The 18,693-nt window shown below is 52.0% G+C and overlaps 1 protein-coding gene across 2 annotated transcripts in view; it reads right to left on the bottom strand.

Annotated features, from left to right (window-relative positions):
* Positions 1-603: 603 nt before the first annotated feature.
* Abl1 (ABL proto-oncogene 1, non-receptor tyrosine kinase) overlaps positions 604-18,693 on the bottom strand; it is a 103,257-nt gene continuing 85,167 nt past the window's right edge. Inside the window, exons 5-11 of one of the 2 annotated variants that reach the window (NM_001100850.1) lie at positions 13,536-13,620; positions 13,084-13,261; positions 11,426-11,610; positions 8,875-9,027; positions 7,252-7,341; positions 6,592-6,756; positions 604-3,768 (exon numbers count right to left, since the gene is read on the bottom strand). In NM_001100850.1, the coding sequence (NP_001094320.1) occupies positions 2,072-3,768; positions 6,592-6,756; positions 7,252-7,341; positions 8,875-9,027; positions 11,426-11,610; positions 13,084-13,261; positions 13,536-13,620 (2,553 nt within the window). In that variant the 3' untranslated portion in view covers positions 604-2,071. The remainder of the gene's footprint in view (positions 3,769-6,591; positions 6,757-7,251; positions 7,342-8,874; positions 9,028-11,425; positions 11,611-13,083; positions 13,262-13,535; positions 13,621-18,693) is intronic. The other variant, XM_006233918.5, reaches the window with a different exon arrangement.

Here is an 18,693-nt window from a genome sequence, read left to right as displayed (position 1 = left end):
ACAGCTACCCTGTGTGTGGTAGCTGCGGTGGCTGCCTCTGGGACCTCCTGCTGCTCCTGTTACACAAAGCAGCCACTCAAGGACGACCCTATTGGCTACAGAAAACCTGCAGGAGGGCCAGTGTCTAGATTTGATGGGTGTCTCTGAACCACTTTAACATTTGTGACAACAGCCAGGGGAGGCAGAGCCGGCTGTGTGGAGCTGTCAGAGTGGCAGGGTACCACAGCCTGTGGCCCTGGCATGGGCTCCAGTGACTGAATCACACCCCTCCCAGAGCCTGCTGGAGGAGGGGCTCGTTCTCTGCCCACTCAGACTTCACATCTGGCACCCAAAGGCACGTGTGTGAGTGTGCCGGGTGGCCGGCCGAAGGCTAGGGCAGGAAGTAGGCTCAGATGCAGAAGCGATCTTGCCGGGGAGGGATCCACTCTGCCAGCAAGAATCTCAGGTGTTTAGCCGCTCCTCCTCCAGGCCTGACACAGGACACGACCATCTGCTGTGAGGCCGACAAGAGCTGGGCAGCTGGCAACTATGTGCTCAGGACAAACGGGCTGTGATCCTTTGGGACATGAGGGGTGGCAAGGATGAATCACAGACCAAGCAGTCTGCCAATAGTTCTGTAAACATTTATTTAAAAAATACTACAGAGAGATTTGGATTCAAAAAACAGTCATATACAGAAACAAAATGTACTGGACTGAGAGAAAAGGGGAATGCTGCTGGAGTGCCAGAGGGGCACAGTGGTGAACTATTTACATATCACTTATAAGAGCACATGGCTATTTAAAAAAGAGTGTAATACCAAAGTGTAATACAAAATATAGTGGCACCGACATCAGCTACAGAGCAGTACCTTGTGAGCATGGTGTCAGCGCATGGTAGTGTCTGGCAGTGTGGACCATGGGAGAACAGTCCAGAGGAAATCATCTATCAACCCCGAGTCTAGGTGAGCAGTGTGGGCTTGGGGCAGCACAGCGCTGCAGGAGTGTGGAGGTGTCTTCCAGCCCCGTACAAGGCCTAGGTAGGTGCCCCGTTCTTCGCTGGCTGCTCTGGGTCAGTCAAGGAGTTGCCCACACCTGTCCCTGCCTGTGCTCAGCTCTGGTCCTGGCTGCCTGGGAAGGAAGACCAGCCCTGGCTAAGTCTACAAAGTACACCCAGCCCCAGCTGTGCTGTGTGCTCCCAGGAGCTCTGGGCTAAGCCCTGCTCAGTTGTTGGGTAGCAGTTTTAAGCAGTCAGGGCTCAGGAGAGCCCGGTGGTTTGTACCTAGTGGCTGTTCCTTCCTATGCAGACCTTTGAAATGCTCAAAACCCCAGAAGGCTGGATCCTTGTCATCAAGGCAAGGACCAGAGAGGATGGGTCTGACCTTAGAACAGGAGAGGGAAATGAAGAGTACTCAGAAATTCAGATTTTGGGGAGTCCCTGGAGCCCTAGGCTTGGCCTGGCTATGTGCCTGGTCAACCAGTGACTGCCACCCATGAAATTCAAGCTTGCTGTCCAGGATCTGCAGGGCGCACTGCTGAGGACATTGACAGCGGGTGACAGAGCACTGCCCAGCGCCTGTGTCCAGTCCCACCCACCCGGGCACCTAGCTTTAGCACCTCAAGACCCTTAAAGCAATTTTCCTTCACATGAAAACACAGTGAGCACAGGCTCTCTGGGACAGTTTGTGAGCATAGAAGGTTAGGGACAGCAAGCACAGGGCTCCCATGCCTTGGTGACAAGAAGTCCAGCAGAAGAGGTGGTTTTCCTGCAAGGCTGACCTGGGAGCTGGGTCTGAGGCACCGGGGAGTGAGGAGCCTGGCGGCCTGGCGGGCCAGGTGCAGTCTTCAGAGCAGGAGGCCGGTCCACAGTGGGACAGTGGGGCAGTGAGGAGAAGTGGCTTGAGGTGCCTGGGTTGGGCAGGAAAGGTGCACAGCGTAGGTGGAAGAGCTGACTCCATCACACCCTGGCTCTGTGTGGTGCTCTGTAAAGCTCCTGGGGAGAGGTACCAACTCCCCAGTCCTCTGTCCCCATCTTTATAAGCACAAAAGCCCCGAGGGCTGCAGTATCTCTCGCTGACACACACAGGTTGCTGCTACCTCCGGACAATGTCGCTGATCTCCTTCACAGAGCTAAGCAGCTTGCTGAAGTCTTGTGTGGCCGCTGGCCCACTGGAGGCTGTCGCAGGGCAGATCTGCAGCTCTCGGAGGTTGCTCTCCAGCTTGTTGATAGCCTCGCGGAAGGCAAACTTGTTCCTCATCTGCTGGATAGAGTCCACGTAGCTCACACAGAATGTGTACAGGTTCTTGCCCGCCTCCAGCACAGCACTGTGGCTGGCCATCTGCTCCGAGTTCCGGGAGATGGCAAGGCACAGGGCCTCAGTACTGTCCAGAACCACACCCTTGGTGATGGTGCCACTGGCGATGCGCTCTGGCGGCTGTCGGGTCTTTCGAAGAGACACACGGGTTGATATGAGGGGGATGAAGGCAGCAGAAGATGGCTGCTGGTCCCCAGCCAGGGGTGAAGGTGCTGGCGCTGTGGAGGGGGTGGAGACCGGGCTGGTGGGGGTCCCCGGTGGCTTAGTAGCTGACTGAGGCTTTGGCACAGATGGGGGCACAGATTTTCTCAGTCCTTCTCCAGGCTGGCCAGCCTTGGTGGGGTCACTGTTCACAGCATCCACAGACAGACTTGTGCATTTTGTCTTGGTGGCCCCACCTGCCTCCCCAGCCACATCTTGGCTGGGGCTCTGTGCAGGCTTCCCTGCTTTCCCTGTGGAGGAGGGCGGAGGTGGCGGGGCCGGCTTGAGCTTGGACAGCCGCCCCTTGTCTCTCCCTGGGGACTCCGAGCTGTGCTTGTGTCTCCTTGCACGGGGCTCCTCGGAGGAGGCCTTGCTGAGGCCCGCTTTGTTGCTGGGGGCTGCTGGCTCTGCAGTGGCAGGAGTCCCCATGCCCGAGGCATTGCCCTTGGTGGCCTCGTCCTTGTGAGAGGGGCCAGAGGAGGGGGAGGCAGGGACCTGCCTACGGAGGAGTTTGGGGGTCAAGCTGGGAGGGCTGGAGCCAGGGCTGGATTCCGTGTCTTTGAAGACATCTTCGGCGGCCTCCTCAGTCTTCTTCACCAGCCGAGGAGGGGGTGTCGCTGTGCTTTTGGCCACCTGCTCAGACCTGCTCTCACTGGTGCGTTTCCGAGGCAGAGCTGGCTTTTCACTTTTGTGCCCTCCAAAGGTGGAAGAGTCAAACTGCTTACCAGCAGACGGCAGGTCCCGAGGCAGCGTGACTGACCGCCACTCAGTGTCCCTAACCCCATGGGGCATGCAGGAGGCCGAGCAGGAGCGCAGGAAGCGCTTACTGGAACTGAGGCCACTCTCCTCTTCAGCAGCAGCGAGGCGGCTGCTGGTCAGTGTGCTGCTCTTCTTCCACACATGGGGAGAGCGGAAGCCCGAGTTGCCTGGCTCCCGGAAGGCTCCATTGGGGACGCCAGCCCCATTGCTGGCCTTTGGGGACTTGGTAGGCTCTACTGCATCTGAGGTGAGAGCTGGTGGCCCATTGCTGATTTCCCGGCCGTCATCCTCACTAGCCCCTCTGCGTTCTGACTGGCCATCCATCTCTCGGAAGGAACTGCTGCGCTTAGGGGGCGTCGGCGCCATTTTCTTCTTCTTCTTGATCAAGGCGCTGAACAGGTTGGTCTTTTTGTCTTTGGGGAGGAGACGCTCATCTTCATTTAGGCTGCCGTCCGGGGGCCCACGCTCTTTCCGAGGAAGCAGTGGTGATACAGCAGGTTCACTGTCCAGTGCGTCTGAAACAGAGGAGAGAGTGAGCAACAGTGCCCAGCAAACGCTGCCTCAGGGCTAGCGACCCACTGTGGGGAGGCTCCGCATGGCGTGTCTGCACCCTCGGCCTTCATGGCACGAGCAGCTCGGAGCTCAGCACCACTGGAGGGCGGAAGACACAGCTGTGGCACTCCTCACGGCTCGGCCTTGTCATCGATATCATGATGACCCCTGTCACCGTCAGTAGAAGTAAAAGTCTCTCTCCCTGAACCCAGAGGGTCAAGGGCTGGAATGACCCTGCCTTCCTCATCCTGAAGCCTGTTAAAGCTGTGGAGCCCTCCACTGTCAGCAGAATGACAATGCCAAGTCAGACCTGCTGAGGGGAAGACATCAGCTGTCCCACGGGGGCATGACAATCAGCTGCTGTGACAACAGGGCAAGATGACCTTTACGAAACTTCACATGGGTATTTTTAAAACACGAGGGACATGGCTGGGCAGAGGTGCCTGCACCCTACACTCAGGAGGCAGAGGCAGCCAGATCTCTGAGTTTGGGGCCAGCCCAGTCTACAGAGTTCCAGGTCAGCTAGGGCTACACAGAGAAACCCTGTCTTGAAAAACAAAACAAAAAAGAAGCCTTTGTGCTGTCAGGCACTGCAGCCAACTGTACAAGGCTTCCTTCTGTCAGCCTCCAGGATGGAGGTAGACTGTGCAGCTGTCCTAAGACTGGTAGACATGAGCATCAGAATGAGGCAAGCAGAGGACCTGGGTCTCTACTGGGTCACAGAGCCACACCCAGAGCACAATGTTTGGGGCACTCCTGGCTCAGCAGATGACCTACCCAAAACTTCAGTAATGACACTGATGGAACAATCTCCCTCTCTCTCTCTCTCTCTCTCTCTCTCTCTCTCTCTCTCTCTCTCTCATCACTGCTCTCTCATCACTGGCTTTTTCTTTTCTTTTTTTTTTAATTTATTTATTTTATTTATATGTTAGTACACTGTCGTTCTCTTCTGACACTTCAGAAGAGAGCATCTCATTACAGATGGTTGTGAGCCACCATGTGGTTGCTGGGAATTGAACTCAGGACCTCTGGAAGAGCAGTCAGTGCTCTTAACCGCTGAGCCATCTCTCCAGCCCACACTGGCCTTTTCTAGTCGATGCTCCTGCAGCAGCTTCTCTTTCCCACTGCCAATGACCTGACAGCATGGCAGCCGATGGGGAAGACAGCACAGCTTGTGTGCTGCAGCTGACACAGGCGACACAGGGGAGGGAGATGATCCAGTGGCTCTACAATTTGGACTTTCTTGTTTATATAAACTTTCTTAAGACACACATGTGTGTGCACATGCCACAGCATATCTGTAGAGGTCAGAGGATAAGCGCAGGCATCAGTTCTCCCTCCCGAGGTTGTTTGAGGTAGTGTGTCTGTCGTTTACTGCTGTGTGTATAACACTAAGTGGCCCTTACATTTCTGAGGAGTCTCCTGCTGCCCCCTCCTGTCTCTGAGGAGTACCGGGAGTTTCGGACGTGTTTCCACATGTGACTCTGACTACTACTCAGCACTTCCCACTGAGCCACGCCCTCGTCTCGCATGCAAACTTCCAAACACACTCCTTTAGCACCTGTGTCTGGATAGCTTTATGACACAGTGACAGTCACCTGAGCAGAGAGCCTCAAATGAGAACACCCTTCCATAAGACTGGGCTATGGACAAGCCTGTGGAACATTTTTTTTTTTTCCGGAGCTGGGGACCGAACCCAGGGCCTTGCGCTCGCTAGGCAAGCGCTCTACCGCTGAGCTAAATCCCCAACCCTGGAACATTTTTTTAATTAGTGACTGATGGGGTGGGCCCAGCCCATTGTGAGTGGGGCCATCCCCAGGATGGTGATCACAGGCTCTATAAGAAAGCAGGCTGAGGAAGCCACAGGGAGCAAGGCAATAAGCAGCACCCTCCATGGCCTCTGCATCAGCTCCTGCTCCAGTTCCTGCCCTGACTGAGTTCCTGTCCTACTGGAGTGGATGATGACTTGTAGTGTGGAAGCATATGCTAAGGAACCACCGCTTTCCTCCTGCATCCTGCAGTCATAGCGCTTCCCGGCAGCAATCGTGACCCTGACTGAGACAGTCCCTAGAGCCCTTTTATGCTCTGTAGGTTTGACCATCAGCAGGAGTATAGGTTTAGAATTACAACTGTTTAAACAACAGAACTGTGGAGTCTGCTGAGCAATGCCTCCCATGAATTCCTAGCAGAATCAAACTTTATCCTGCCTGGTCCCACACAACCAGGCCGACGGCCCATCAGCCCATGATGGGAGCCCTCGGGGCCCTTTGAGTTCAGGGACGGGCGAGCAGCCCCCAGGTCAACTGACTTTAGTGGGTCTGCAGGAGAGGCGGATGCTGTTGTCCTGGCACTTACTCAGGGCACAGCCGGCATGCAAGAAGCTGCAGACACTTGTCATACTATCCCTGTAGATCTCCCCAGCTCCAGTGCCCTAACTGAGCCTGCAGACAGTTCACGGAGACAGCCTTTCTAGAGACCACACGGAACTCAGTGCTGACTGAGCCCGGACTGCTCCGTGGGCTCCATGTTGTTTAGTGCTGTGACTGCCCTGGAAGATGCCCACAGGGCTGTGAAGAGCACAGCAAAGGTGGATGTGCTTTCTTGGCAGGAGTCCCAGTTTTCAGCTTGTCTAAGCAACTGCTGAAAGGCTCCCCTGGGCAAGAGGCAAATCTTCTTCCCTGGGCTGGACCACTGAGGAGGGACTGATGCCCTCTGTGCCAGGCCCACTGACGGCTTCTGCTTGCCTGCCTGGTTTGAGGGGTGAGGGATGGGAAGGGCGGACGTACCGCTTTCGCCCAGGCCCTTCGTGTGGAGCAGTTCCAGGGCGTCAGGTGCATCTTTCTGCTCAGCGGTTTTCCTGCAGGTTCTGGTCTTGGTGGGCAGCTCTGGGGCCTGCAGGGTGCTCCCGGCGGCTCCTCTCATGCCTCGTTTCCCCAGCTCCTTCTCCACCTCTAAGGACCACATAAACATAACCCAGTAGTCATCAGCAAAGATGCCAGATTGCAAGGGATTCTTTTTTCTTTGCTCTTTTTCTAATTTATTTTAAAGTTACTTTTTTTATGTGTATGGCATTTTGCCTGCAGGTATGTCTGTGTACCACATGGGTGCAGAGGCCAGAAGCTGGTAATGGATCCTCTGTGACTAGTGTCGTGGGTTACCATCATCTGGGTGCTGAGAACTGACCCCAAGTCCTCTTAGCCACCATGCTAGCTCTCCAGTTCCTGGGATTCTCTTTTTCTTAAGATTTATGCAGTTAGAGAAAAGGAACACAAAGCAGAAGAAACAGCTCTTGGCATGTTCTAGAACTCTGCATGCCTGCACCTGACAGACACAGAGCCACCACCAAAGCCTCTGAAGAGTGCTGTCTGGTACCAGGTCTGAAGTGAAGGCTTGTCCAGCCTCAACCCAACCCTCAACCCACTGCAGGCCCCTGGGAGGCATGTTACCGTCTGAGATGCTGGACTCCTGGAACATGGTTTCAAAGGCTTGATGGATTTCAGCAAAGGAGGGCCGATCAGAGGGGTTCCACTGCCAACCTGGACAGAGAAGGCCACGTCAGAGCAGCCGGAGAGCATCGCTAACAAACCAGAACTAGCCACACCCAAGGAGCAGTCTGGACATGAAAGAGGCATTCCAAGCCTGCTGATGGCTGAGGCTGGGACAGGCTAATGGCAAAAACTCCTGTGTCCTCTGACAGACACTAAGAATTAAGAAGACATCATATACAGGCAGTAATACTGTTTGCAAAATCCCAGAGACACCGATAATAAAAACCACATCTATAAACATTTCTCCAAACCCCAGTGATAGACAGGGAGTTAACAAGGCAACAGCCTGCCTCGGTCACCATCCTTACTGATGCTATCAGTGTCTACCGTCCCCATTAGCACAGACGAGCATCTCTCTTGCTTCTTTGAGATTAGACCTCATTACTGTCTGGGCTGTTTGACAAGCAATACTCCTGCCTCAGCTTACCTTGCACTGAGACCACAGCCTGTATCACCAATAGCATGACAACGAGACTAAAAGGACTAGGGCTTGGAGAGGTGGCTCAGCAGCTCAGAGCCTTGCTGCTCTTGCACAGGACCCAGGTTCAGTTCCCAGTACCCATGGGACTCACAACCGTCTGCAACATCACTGGTTTGTTATCACAGCACAGATTCTTTGGACCTACGGCCCAGCTTTTAGGAATATCGTGCTACATGTAGAGACGAGGCTAATCGTGTGTGTCTGCCTTATACGCAGCAGCAAACACAGGGCCACAAAATGGCACACTCTGCCAAGACTGATGCTAAGTTTGACCACTGGGATCCACACAGTAGAAAAAGAGAATCAGCTCTTCAAAACTGTACACTGTAGAATGCATGCCCCATAAACAAACAAACAAAATAAATAATAAAAATATAATTAAAGCAAACAAGTGTGTAAAATATGAGTGGATGCTTCAAACTGTTAACTGAAATGCTAGACAGCAGCATTAATGAAGGTAGGGAACATGGTGAGGAAGATCTAAGTATACAGACAGCAGCACTATATGCTAGGAAAAAAAGGTGAGGGAATGATCACATGAACACATGATACAGCCATGTGCACACATGCACACCACACAGATGCGCTCATACACTCGCACAATACAAACACCAGAGTTCTATCATCTGGAGCGATTTGTAGCCAGGTATTTGGAAGCAGGACCTAGGGATCTGTACTAATAATACCCAGGTTGACATCTAACCCTCTCTATGCTTAAAGAACTTAAAGCGACCTGGGCATGGTGACTCATACCTGTAGTCCTCGAGCTTGTGTGGTTCAAGCAGGAGAGTCACTGTGTAGTCAGGGCTACATAGTTCAAGACCCTGATCCAAAACAAAAACCAAACAAAAACCAAAACTAGCTGTCCCAGAGGGAGACAAAACCAACCCAGAGGTACTACATCTGGGAATAAGCGCACGGAAGACTCAAAGTCACACTGCATGGATGGCTTGGGAACACAGGGACAGAGTGCCAGGGCCCACTGGAATGGCTTTGTGCAATTTCCTCAGAGTAGTGCTGAATGGGTTGGGGAGGCTCACATGCTCGCATGAGTTCGTAGACTTTCTCTGGGCAGCCTTCCGGGCGCTCCATGCGGTAGTCTTTTTCCAGCAGCTCATAAACCTGAGACAGGTCAATTCCCGGGTAAGGTGACATGCCATAGGTAGCAATTTCCCAGAGCAATACTCCAAATGCTGAAAGAAAGAGGGAGAGGAAGACTATCAGGGTGTGTGAGCATTGGCCAGTGAGGTAGCATCTGCACAAAGCTAATGACCTTTCAATCCTGAAACCCGGCATAAAGGTGGAAGGAGAGAAGTTGTCCACAGAGTTGTGCTCTGACAGTCACATGTGTGCCATAGCATGCACACAACCAAACAGACATATCACACACATACATACCAAAACACCCAAACACACACCCCGCCCCCAACACACACAGGACATACAGGCATTTTCCACGCTGTGCAGCAGAGAGACCTGCAGAGCAGTCCCAGCATTGACAGTTACCAGGCTCTCCATGGTAATAGCCTAGGAGAGGTAGGACAGAGCAAAGCTGTTTACTCAAGCTACTCTAAAGCATGCAAGGGAGAGAGGGGAAGGTGAGCCTCCTGGGGCACAGGGTCCCCCTCGGGTAGGCAGCATAGGGCTCTAAGTCAGCTGCCATGTTCTGAGCATAGCTCTGTGACTGTAGCCACATGCCTGTCGGGCCGTGGGTTGTTTGAAGGTGAGATTACTTCCAAGGTCCCTTCCAGCTGCAACAGTTTGTAAAAATCTTGTGAACTGTCAAAGTCGTGGCATCCTTCTTCCCACTAAGAACCAGGATTCCTTAGAAAAACAGGTGATTGAGACCTAAGACAGGGAAGAAGCCCGGACTATCTTGTTCCCTGGAGCACAGATATTGTGGAAGACTACAGGGTACTGTCAAAGGACAAGGAAGGAGACGGCCAGAGATGAGGAGAAGAAGCACAGTATACTGGAACACAGGAATGTGTCAACAAAGAACTCAGAGTGACACCACAAAACACTAGCAAATCAACTGCCACCAGCACAGGGCACTTGGAAAAGTGGGAGACATGAAAGGCAGTTTCTGAACCCACCACTCCTATACGAAGTCTACCACTGGACAACCAAGGACACAGAGGCTTTTCCTTTTATACTCCATGGCTACAGCCTGTTGAGAATACCACTGACCATCAATTGCTGCTACACCGTATCCCTCCAGTGCAGCGGTGTCTCAGCCTTCCTGATGCTGGGACCCTTAATACGGTTCCTCATGGTGTGGTGACCCCAAGCATCGAATTATTTTCATTGCTACTTCATAATTACAATTTTGTTATTGTTATAGATTATAATGCAAATATTTTTGGAAATAGGTTGTCAAAAGGGTCATGACCCACAGGTTGAGAATCACTGTACCAGAGGGAGAAAACTCAAGCATAGATCAACCAACCTAAAACCATCAGCCTCAGGGGTTGGGGATTTAGCTCAGTGGTAGAGCGCTTGCCTAGCAAGCGCAAGGCCCTGGGTTCGGTCCCCAGCTCCGAAACAAAAGAAAACAAAAAAAAAAAAAAAAAAACCTCAAACAAACAAACAACCCATCAGCCTCTGCTAACGTACTGAATGAAAGAAAAGTCAACTCAAATGTCAGCAGCTAACCAGACCTGACCCAGATCACAGCACAGAGACACAGTGAACACAGTCTAGAATCTAGACAGTCTAAAGAAAAGGGACAGAGTTTATCAATAAATGACCAGCAGGGAAATACAATCAGTGATGGCAGACCCAGGATAAAGACACACAGGACACATCAATGCATTGAGAGAGGCATGTCTGGTTCCCAAGTGAGGCAAATACTGAAATGTGTGTGTGCAAAATCATGTCTGGAGTTTGCTTTAAAATAACAAGAGGAAAGGGAGTAGGCGGGGCACAGGGCTCACTACTCAACTCCACCTTCTTTGATTACTCTTGGCATGAAAAGTTCTTAAAGCTGGGCAGTGGTGGAGCACACCTTTAATCCTAGCACTTGGGAGGCAGAGGCAGAGGCGGAGGCAGGTGGATTTCTGCCTACAGATTGAGTTCCAGGACAGTTGCAGTTGTATAGAGAGATCCTATCTCAGAAAAAAAAGTTCTTTTTTTTTTTTGGAGCTGAGGACTGAACCCAGGGCCCTGCGCTTGCTAGGCAAGGGCTCTACCACTGAGCTAAATCCCCAACCCCCAAAAAGAAGCTCTTTAAAAATGAAAATAAACAACAGGTGACACTTCCACATGAAGTGCCCTGTTTACAGCCCAAGCCAAAGTGACCAGCTTTCTGCAGAGAATATGATTCTGGATGCCGCCCCAGGGTGGGCTCTGGCATCATCAAATCCAAGCAGCAATATGGAATGAAGACCTGAAGGTGGTGCTATTCTGGATCATTCTAGAAGTGGCTTTTGCTTTATTTGTTAAAGAAAAGAACAAACAGGAGTTTAAAATAAGCCAGAAACAAACCAGAAAGACTGTGGTGATGGAGGAGAGATGGAGGTGTGGCAGTAAAGAGTGAAGGAAGTAGAAGGGGAGTCCCCTGGCCAGGACTGGCCAGGATCTGGCCCTTACCCCAGACGTCCGACTTGATGGAGAACTTGTTATAGGCCAGGCTCTCGGGTGCAGTCCACTTGATGGGGAACTTGGCTCCAGCATGGGCTGTGTAGGTGTCCCCTGTCATCAACCTGCTTAGGCCAAAATCAGCCACCTTCACCAAGTGGTTTTCCCCTACCAGGCAGTTCCGGGCAGCAAGGTCTCTGAGAAAAGAAAAGGGTCATCTGCGGGTGCTCCTGGCTGACACCCTTCCTGTGTCGCTCCCTACTACTGACAGGCATGATGCTGACAAGGAAGATTCAGTGTGGCCCCCAGAAGCTTCCGAATGCCCTGCCGTGGAGCGACCATTCCTCAGCAAATACTAGTCAGGCTGTGTAGCACGGGCAGGGCAGACACAGTGGAAATGGGGCAGTTCTGCCCCACGACCTGGAGCCTGTTAATTACCTTGGAACTTGGCTACCTCATCCATGACACGAAGACGGTAACCAAGCGTGCCTTGGGCAGCTGTGGTATCCCTACTTTCCTCTTGCTTCCTGATGCAGACTCCAGTGTGTTTGAGAAACTCTCCTGTATAATCACCTCCTGAATCTCCAAGAGAGGAAGGGTCTAATCTCTGGTTCATGGATGTTAACCATGAAATCCTGAGGCAAATGGGAACGGAGGAATGAGAGGATGAGGGAGCTCGGGCAATGACTGCATGCTACAGATTGATCACCAGCAGCGGGAGAGAAATGAAACACACAGCGTTGTGCCTAATAGGATTTTGGGAAGGCATTTTAGTGTGTGAATGGAAGGGGAACGGGGCTGGCCATGCAAGGCGAGCCAGAAGTCAGGAAATCTCAATTTGCAGCATCAGAGGCTACACTTTGCTGAGCGACAGGAGCATTTGGATTGGGCTCTCGTGGAGCAGAAAAAGATCTGTCTTCCGAGGGGCTGCCAGCATTTCACACATGCTACTTATTCCTGGCCATGAAATCTCATGTCGAGGTTTCACACTTGAGTTAATTGGGTAGGAAAGGTCACCACAGTGGCGTGGAGAACATCTTGCATGACGGAGTTGGGCCAAGCCCATCAGGCTCCCTCAGGCTCCCTCCTGCACAGGTTGTCACTCTGCTAGGAAGCCACTTCCACCAGCAAAGCATGCAAACCCAGATAATTGTGGTACACTTGAAGGTCAAAACACTCTGGGTTTTAAAAACAGCAACGGGCTTGCATGTATATAATTCTCCAGCCATGGAGCCATCCCAAAGCCCAGTGACAGCTGGTGGACAAGGAAACACAACGGGAGGAGGAAAAGCCACACAATGAAGCTAAGCCGAGGCAGAGAGAGGTCATGAGTGACCGAGCGCTGGCCTCAGGAATGCCTGGTTTCAGAGGGAGCCAAAATTACCAGGAAGAAGGTCTTCTACGAATTTCATTTCATATTCCACTAAATCCACAATGGCTCAGAAATGAAACACTCTTCCCTGGGGATTAGCTGCTCCACTGGCCCGGCCTGGGCCTGAAGCACTTAGTCCCGCCAGCTGCAAGCACTGCTTACACCAGAATTGGTGTCGCCTTCGTTCCGAGGGCCAGTGAGCTGCTAGGACCAGGGCTGGAAGCTGAGCCCTAAGACCCGCAGCTGGGTGCTCTGAGGCAGGGGTGAGGCTGGCTGAGGCTGCTTTGCCTAGCCCTACCTGTGGATGAAGTTCTTCTTCTCCAGGTACTCCATGGCTGATGAGATCTGTGTGGCCATGTAGAGCAGCACCACAGCGCTCACCTCCTGCCGGTTACATTCCCTCAGGTAGTCCAGCAGGTTCCCATAGGTCATGAACTCGGTGATGATGTAGAACGGAGGTTCCCGGGTACACACCCCTGACAACAGACACAGGCTTCAGCATGTGGCTCTGAGCCAGGGGAAGGAGCCCTAGGAAAGTCTGGCACTGAAGAAAGGGCTCCTGGCCTGGTAGGAGGGCTCAGACCCCAGAAGCCACGTGAAGGTGGAAGGAGAGAACTGACCAGAAAAAGCTTCTTCTGACCTCCCCACCTGCCCCAAACATTCAGTCGTCTTTCATGAGGAAGTGGTGCCCATTCAGCCCGACATCACAGCAGCGGCTTGCGGCCGTCTCCTGCGTCTGCGCTTGGTTACCTAGCAGCTGCACCAGGTTAGGGTGCTTGATCTCCTTCATCACTGCGGCTTCCTTCAGGAACTCCTCCACCTCCATGGTGTCCTCCTGCAGAAGGGAAGCTCAGATGCATGACATCTGTTTAGAAGGAAGTGTCTAAGAGGGAAGACAGCTTCAACGGCTAAGGCAAAGAGCAGTGGCGACCTGCACTCAGCCCCAGCCACTGCTTCCGATGAACACTGGCTATGCTGGCCTTGAAAGGCCCATGGGGTCTTGTCCTGGTGATATGAAGACTCCTGTGGGGCAAATTCTTACCCGGGGCATTATGGATCATATATGAAATGTCACCAAGGGCTCATGTTGTGAACAGCTGCCCCCGGCTGTGGGGCAGTTGTGGGAGGCTGTGGAACCTTTCAAGGGGGTGGGGCTTGCCTGGGAGTTCTCATTATAGGCAGGCTTCTACAGCTCAGACCCAGGCTCTGGTTCTAGAGCAGCTCTCCTCTTCCTGGGCTACAATCATGGGAACAGCTTTGCCACACACTCCTGCCACCATGGACCAAACTACCCTGCCAGGCTTTCTGCAGTGATGAACTGAAATCCTTTGACACCATGAGCCAAGTTGGATCTTTTCTCCCTTAAGGTGTTCCTGTCGGGTATTCCGTCTGGCCCAGAGAGTCAATGGGGCCAGAGTGGCCTGATATTGCTGCCTGGATCTTCTGTGGAGTCTTGGAGAGATGTGCAAACACTACAGAACTATTTCTACAAGTACTGTTTACTTCCTGATCTAACACCCTTAACATTAAAGAGGGAACACTGTGAAGAATCTGAAATGGAGCTGGCTTGAGAGAGCCACTTTCCAGAATGCAGAAATAGCAGACAGACCCTGAGCTACTCAGGTATGCAGTGTCATGAGCACCTAATGAAGCAATCATCACTGACTAGGGGGTCAATCACCCAGATTCTAAATCAGTTTTACCAGCAGCTCTCTGATGACTCAGAATCATCTGTGTAGGTCACACAATACAGGACCAGAGATGGGCAGACCACCACTGTTTCCACCTTTCCAGGCTGAGTCTGAAGGGCTGTGGTCTATGCTACTCAGCCTCCTTGAACCTAAGCCACTGTTCCTTTGAATCAGCTACCATAAACAGGAAGCAGCAACAGTGAGTGGTAGGGTATCCCTAGTTGCAAGAACAAGGCTCTGGAGGTAAGGAGGACAGTAGGCCACATGCAGTGTCTGCAGGGAGTCTGCCTGTGTGGCATGGAAGAGGTGTCATGAAAATCAGCTCTCTGGGTAGACAGCTTCACCAGACCTCAGACTAAGTGTGGAAGTGTCTACACTGTCCTGTGCTAAGTGCAGAGCTGTCTACACAGTTGGCACTGTGGCTGTTCCAGTTCCTGCCGTGGAAAGGGAAGTGACACTCCAGAGGACAGACCAACCTTTTCTTGATGCTTTCTGGCTTTGGTCAGCCACAATGAGAAGCAAGTCAGAGCCAGTGTGATGGCTCGTTATTACCAAACACGGGTTCTAGAAGACTATGGAGATGCTGTCTACTCTTTAACAACACAGGCTGCTCTAATGCTACCACAGCTGGCTGTCAATGCCCAGCAGTGCAGAGGGCATTCATCCCATGCCACCCAGCCACTGGCTGCTGGGCTCCTCAAGTCTCTTCTGTTCTGAAGCTGCAGGCAACCAGTCTGGTGTGCGGCACTGTGGTGATACACTATGGATGGCTGCCAGAACCAGGAGGTCAATGCTGCACAATCCAACTGGTTTTGGCAAAGTTCCTCTTCAGTGGTATTCTCTAACACTCAAACCTTTCTGTTCTAAAGCAATGCACCAACACAGTAAAGCACACAGGCTCATCACCTCAGAAATCTCCTTTGCTTTCCTACCCTTATCTAGAGACCCATGATCTCAAGGCAGAGTTACCCAAAAGCTCCTTCCTGCTGTGACTACAGATCCCTACTGTCTCTCACATACATACTCACACCCTGTGCAATCATTCCTGTCTGTCCCCACCCCGTGTGTCTGTCTCTCTGTCTGTCTCTGCCTGCCTGCCTGTCTCTCTCTCTCTTTCTTTTTCTTTCTTTTTTTTTTTTTTGGTTCTTTTTTTTCGGAGCTGGGGACTGAACCCAGGGCCTTGCGCTTCCTAGGCAAGCGCTCTACCACTGAGCTAAATCCCCAACCCTTCTCTCTTTCTCTCTCTCTCTCTCTCTCTCTCTCTCTCTCTCTCTCTCTCTCTCTCATGTATGGGGTAATCATTTCTTGTCTTTTTTCCTTTCAGAAAAATCAGCGTGAGTTTGTCTCCCCCTGCTGGAATTAGACATGATTCAACAAATCATTTAAACGGTAACCTAATGTTTTTAAATATTGAAATTTAAAAGATAAAATACCAGGGAGCTGGAGAGATGGCTCAGCAGTTAGGAGCACTGGCTGCTCTTCCAGAGGCCCTGAGTTCAATTCCCAGCAACCACATGGTGGCTCACAACCATCTGAAATGGGATCTGATGCCCTCTTCTATACAGGGCTCGTTAATATATAAGACAATCTTTAAAAACAAGAACAAACTCCTCATCCCAATTTGTGAGGTCCCTGTTCTTTTTTTTAATTCACCCTGTCCTTTTGAAGACATTTTCCTTCTACATGGTCAAATAGAACATGAAGGCGTGGGTGAAAGAAATGCTTGGGGGATTTTCCTTTTTCTCTTCATTGCTTGTGCTTATGCTTGTCGGGGAAAAGAGGGGTCAACTGATCTCTTCACAGGGCCTGCATGGCACCACTCTTGTGGGAGGCCGAGGAACTCTGAGACAGTGCTATGGGTGTGTGTGTGTGTGTGTGTGTGTGTGTGTGTGTGTGTGTGTGTATGTATGTGTGTCTAAGAGGATGGCTTGTTGGTTATGCTGACCTGGCTTTGCTGCTGGCTGTGTGAGACCCTGGCAACTTAATGACCTGCAACCCTCATCCCCACTCTTCTATGAATCTTTCTTTTCTTCTGTCTCTCCTTAGAGGCAAGAGCTCACATGATGGCCTCAAACTCCCACTCCCCCTTCCCCCACCTCCCAAGAGCTGAGATTACAGCTGTAGACAGTGCCCAAGGCTCTGTGCAGACAGACAGGCACTCTGAGCTGGGCCACATCCTAGCCTCCAGACTTGTTTCAGTGACTGGCCAGCAGACATCAGGGACACACTAACTGCAGTGGAGGGAACAAGCACACCGCTCGTTTGGAAGGAGGACTGGATTTCTAATGAGCCCTGTCTTCTCATGGGCATTGTGGAGGCAGTGCCTTACACAGGCGGGCCTTGCACCCTGCTGGTTAAGCATGGGAGGAGGCAATGCTCTGTGAGACTACTGAAGGCCAGCAGGGCTCTCCTGAGGAGTTTCACAGCCAAAACCAGCAAGGGAAGTCCAGGAGCAGCCTTTCCTAACCTGCGGCTACCATCCCTTAGGAGTCACAGATCAGGTATTTACAATTCATAACAGCGGCAAAATTACAGTTCTGAAGTAGCAATGAAATAACTGTGTGGGGTCATAAGGCACCGTGTTAAGGGTTGCAGCATTAGGAAGGCTGAAAACACTGCCTCAGAGGATGTGGAGGAAGGTCTCCTATGGAGCAGAACTGAGGCCCACCTGTATTTTTCATGGGGTCTGAGGAATAAGACTCTGAGGGAGGGAGATGGTGAAAGAGTTGGGCCTGGGAGTTGGGTGCCTGGCTTCGAGTTCTGGTTCAGGGCTCCAGCTTCCACAGCCTTAGCGGTGATGTGTTAGTACTTGCATGAGCTGAGGAGCTGCTGCTGTACGGACTAGTAGGTCACACACTCAGCTCTGTAGGCTGCACTAACTCAGGACTCTGGCCATTACTGTAATTGTGTAGCTCTCGACGTCTGCCGAGGAGGTAAAGAGCCAAAATCCTTTACTCCTCTCCTCTGAGAAATGGGTAACTAATGGCAGAGCCTCACTCCCGCAGGGCTGGGCAGAGTAGGGACAGAGCATTTAGCAAGTTGCACGTGTGAGTCCTGAGTTAAGACAACCTCCAGTGAGGTCAGGCGCCATGAAGGATTACTGGCAGGTACCCTCCCAACAGAACCTATTACTCCTTACCAACCATGGTGCATACATGAATGAGGTGCCTGGGAACCTGCTGAAGTCTTAACAGAAAATATCAGGACAGACCCTCCTCTGGATACCCTCTGCTATGCAGAGCTGAGCACTGCCCATCCATGGGGCCTCCCAGCTGTGTAACCTCCGTCTTCCTTAATGCCCTGTTTGTGGTGTGTGGAGAGCATGTGCCACAGCACATGTGTGGCGGGACTCGGTTCTCTCCTTACCATGTAGGTTCAGGGGAGCCCTCAGTGTGAGGCTCAGCCCAGTCCCTTTACCTACTGAGTCACCTGGCCGACCTCTCTCAAGAGGTTTCAAACAATCTTCCTTCCTTGCTGAGTCTTAGACACCCTGTGTTTCCCTCTGGCTGTTTGTAAATCCATGTCAGCACCGCCTTGTCCTCCAAGCCAGTGCGTGGCACTGTGGCCTGGTGCACTGAACACGGGCCATCGATACTCTCCTCTATGCCCCTGCAAAACTAATGGTGTCAGGTTTGCCTAAGTGCCCTCAGCTAGGGCTTGGAGGCCGGGGCCTCTCCTGGCCTCTGCCCCCCGTCACGGCAGGGGTTCACATTCCTCTATCCTCTCTGCACAGCAGAGCTCACACTGACCCGCTGGGTGGCCATTATTGGGGGTTTGTCCATGTCTATCTGACATGGGCACCCAGGACTGGGCCTGTTTGGCACACAAATGTGAAGAACTCCTATTATTACCTTTTAAAAAGTTGAATTTGGAAAATGCCCAAGAGTACCCCAGGCAATCCCACCTTTGCCCCATCTCTTCCCTCAGTGCTGGTCTGCCACAGGGCCAAAGGAAGGGAAATGCTAACCAGCAAGATTCACTCTGTAATTAAGGAGGGCAGTCTTGCTCTAAACAGTTACCATGGCAACCAAAGTCCCAGTTTCTATTTCCCGGTCTCTCATTGGTGGAGCCTGGGCTGTCAGATGTAGTGACTGGCTGAGCTGAGACAGGAATATACAGTCAGACCTGTGCTTCCAGCAATGGGCAGCAGCCACTCACAGGTGATCATCAGAGTCTGTCCAAAACATGCACAAGCAAGAATGCAGTTCAACACTAGG

This window comes from Rattus norvegicus, chromosome 3, assembly GCF_036323735.1.
Source record: "Rattus norvegicus strain BN/NHsdMcwi chromosome 3, GRCr8, whole genome shotgun sequence".
NCBI lineage: Eukaryota > Metazoa > Chordata > Mammalia > Rodentia > Muridae > Rattus > Rattus norvegicus.
Note: the sequence above shows the minus strand (reverse complement) of the source record. Positions and strands in the feature narration are given on the sequence as shown.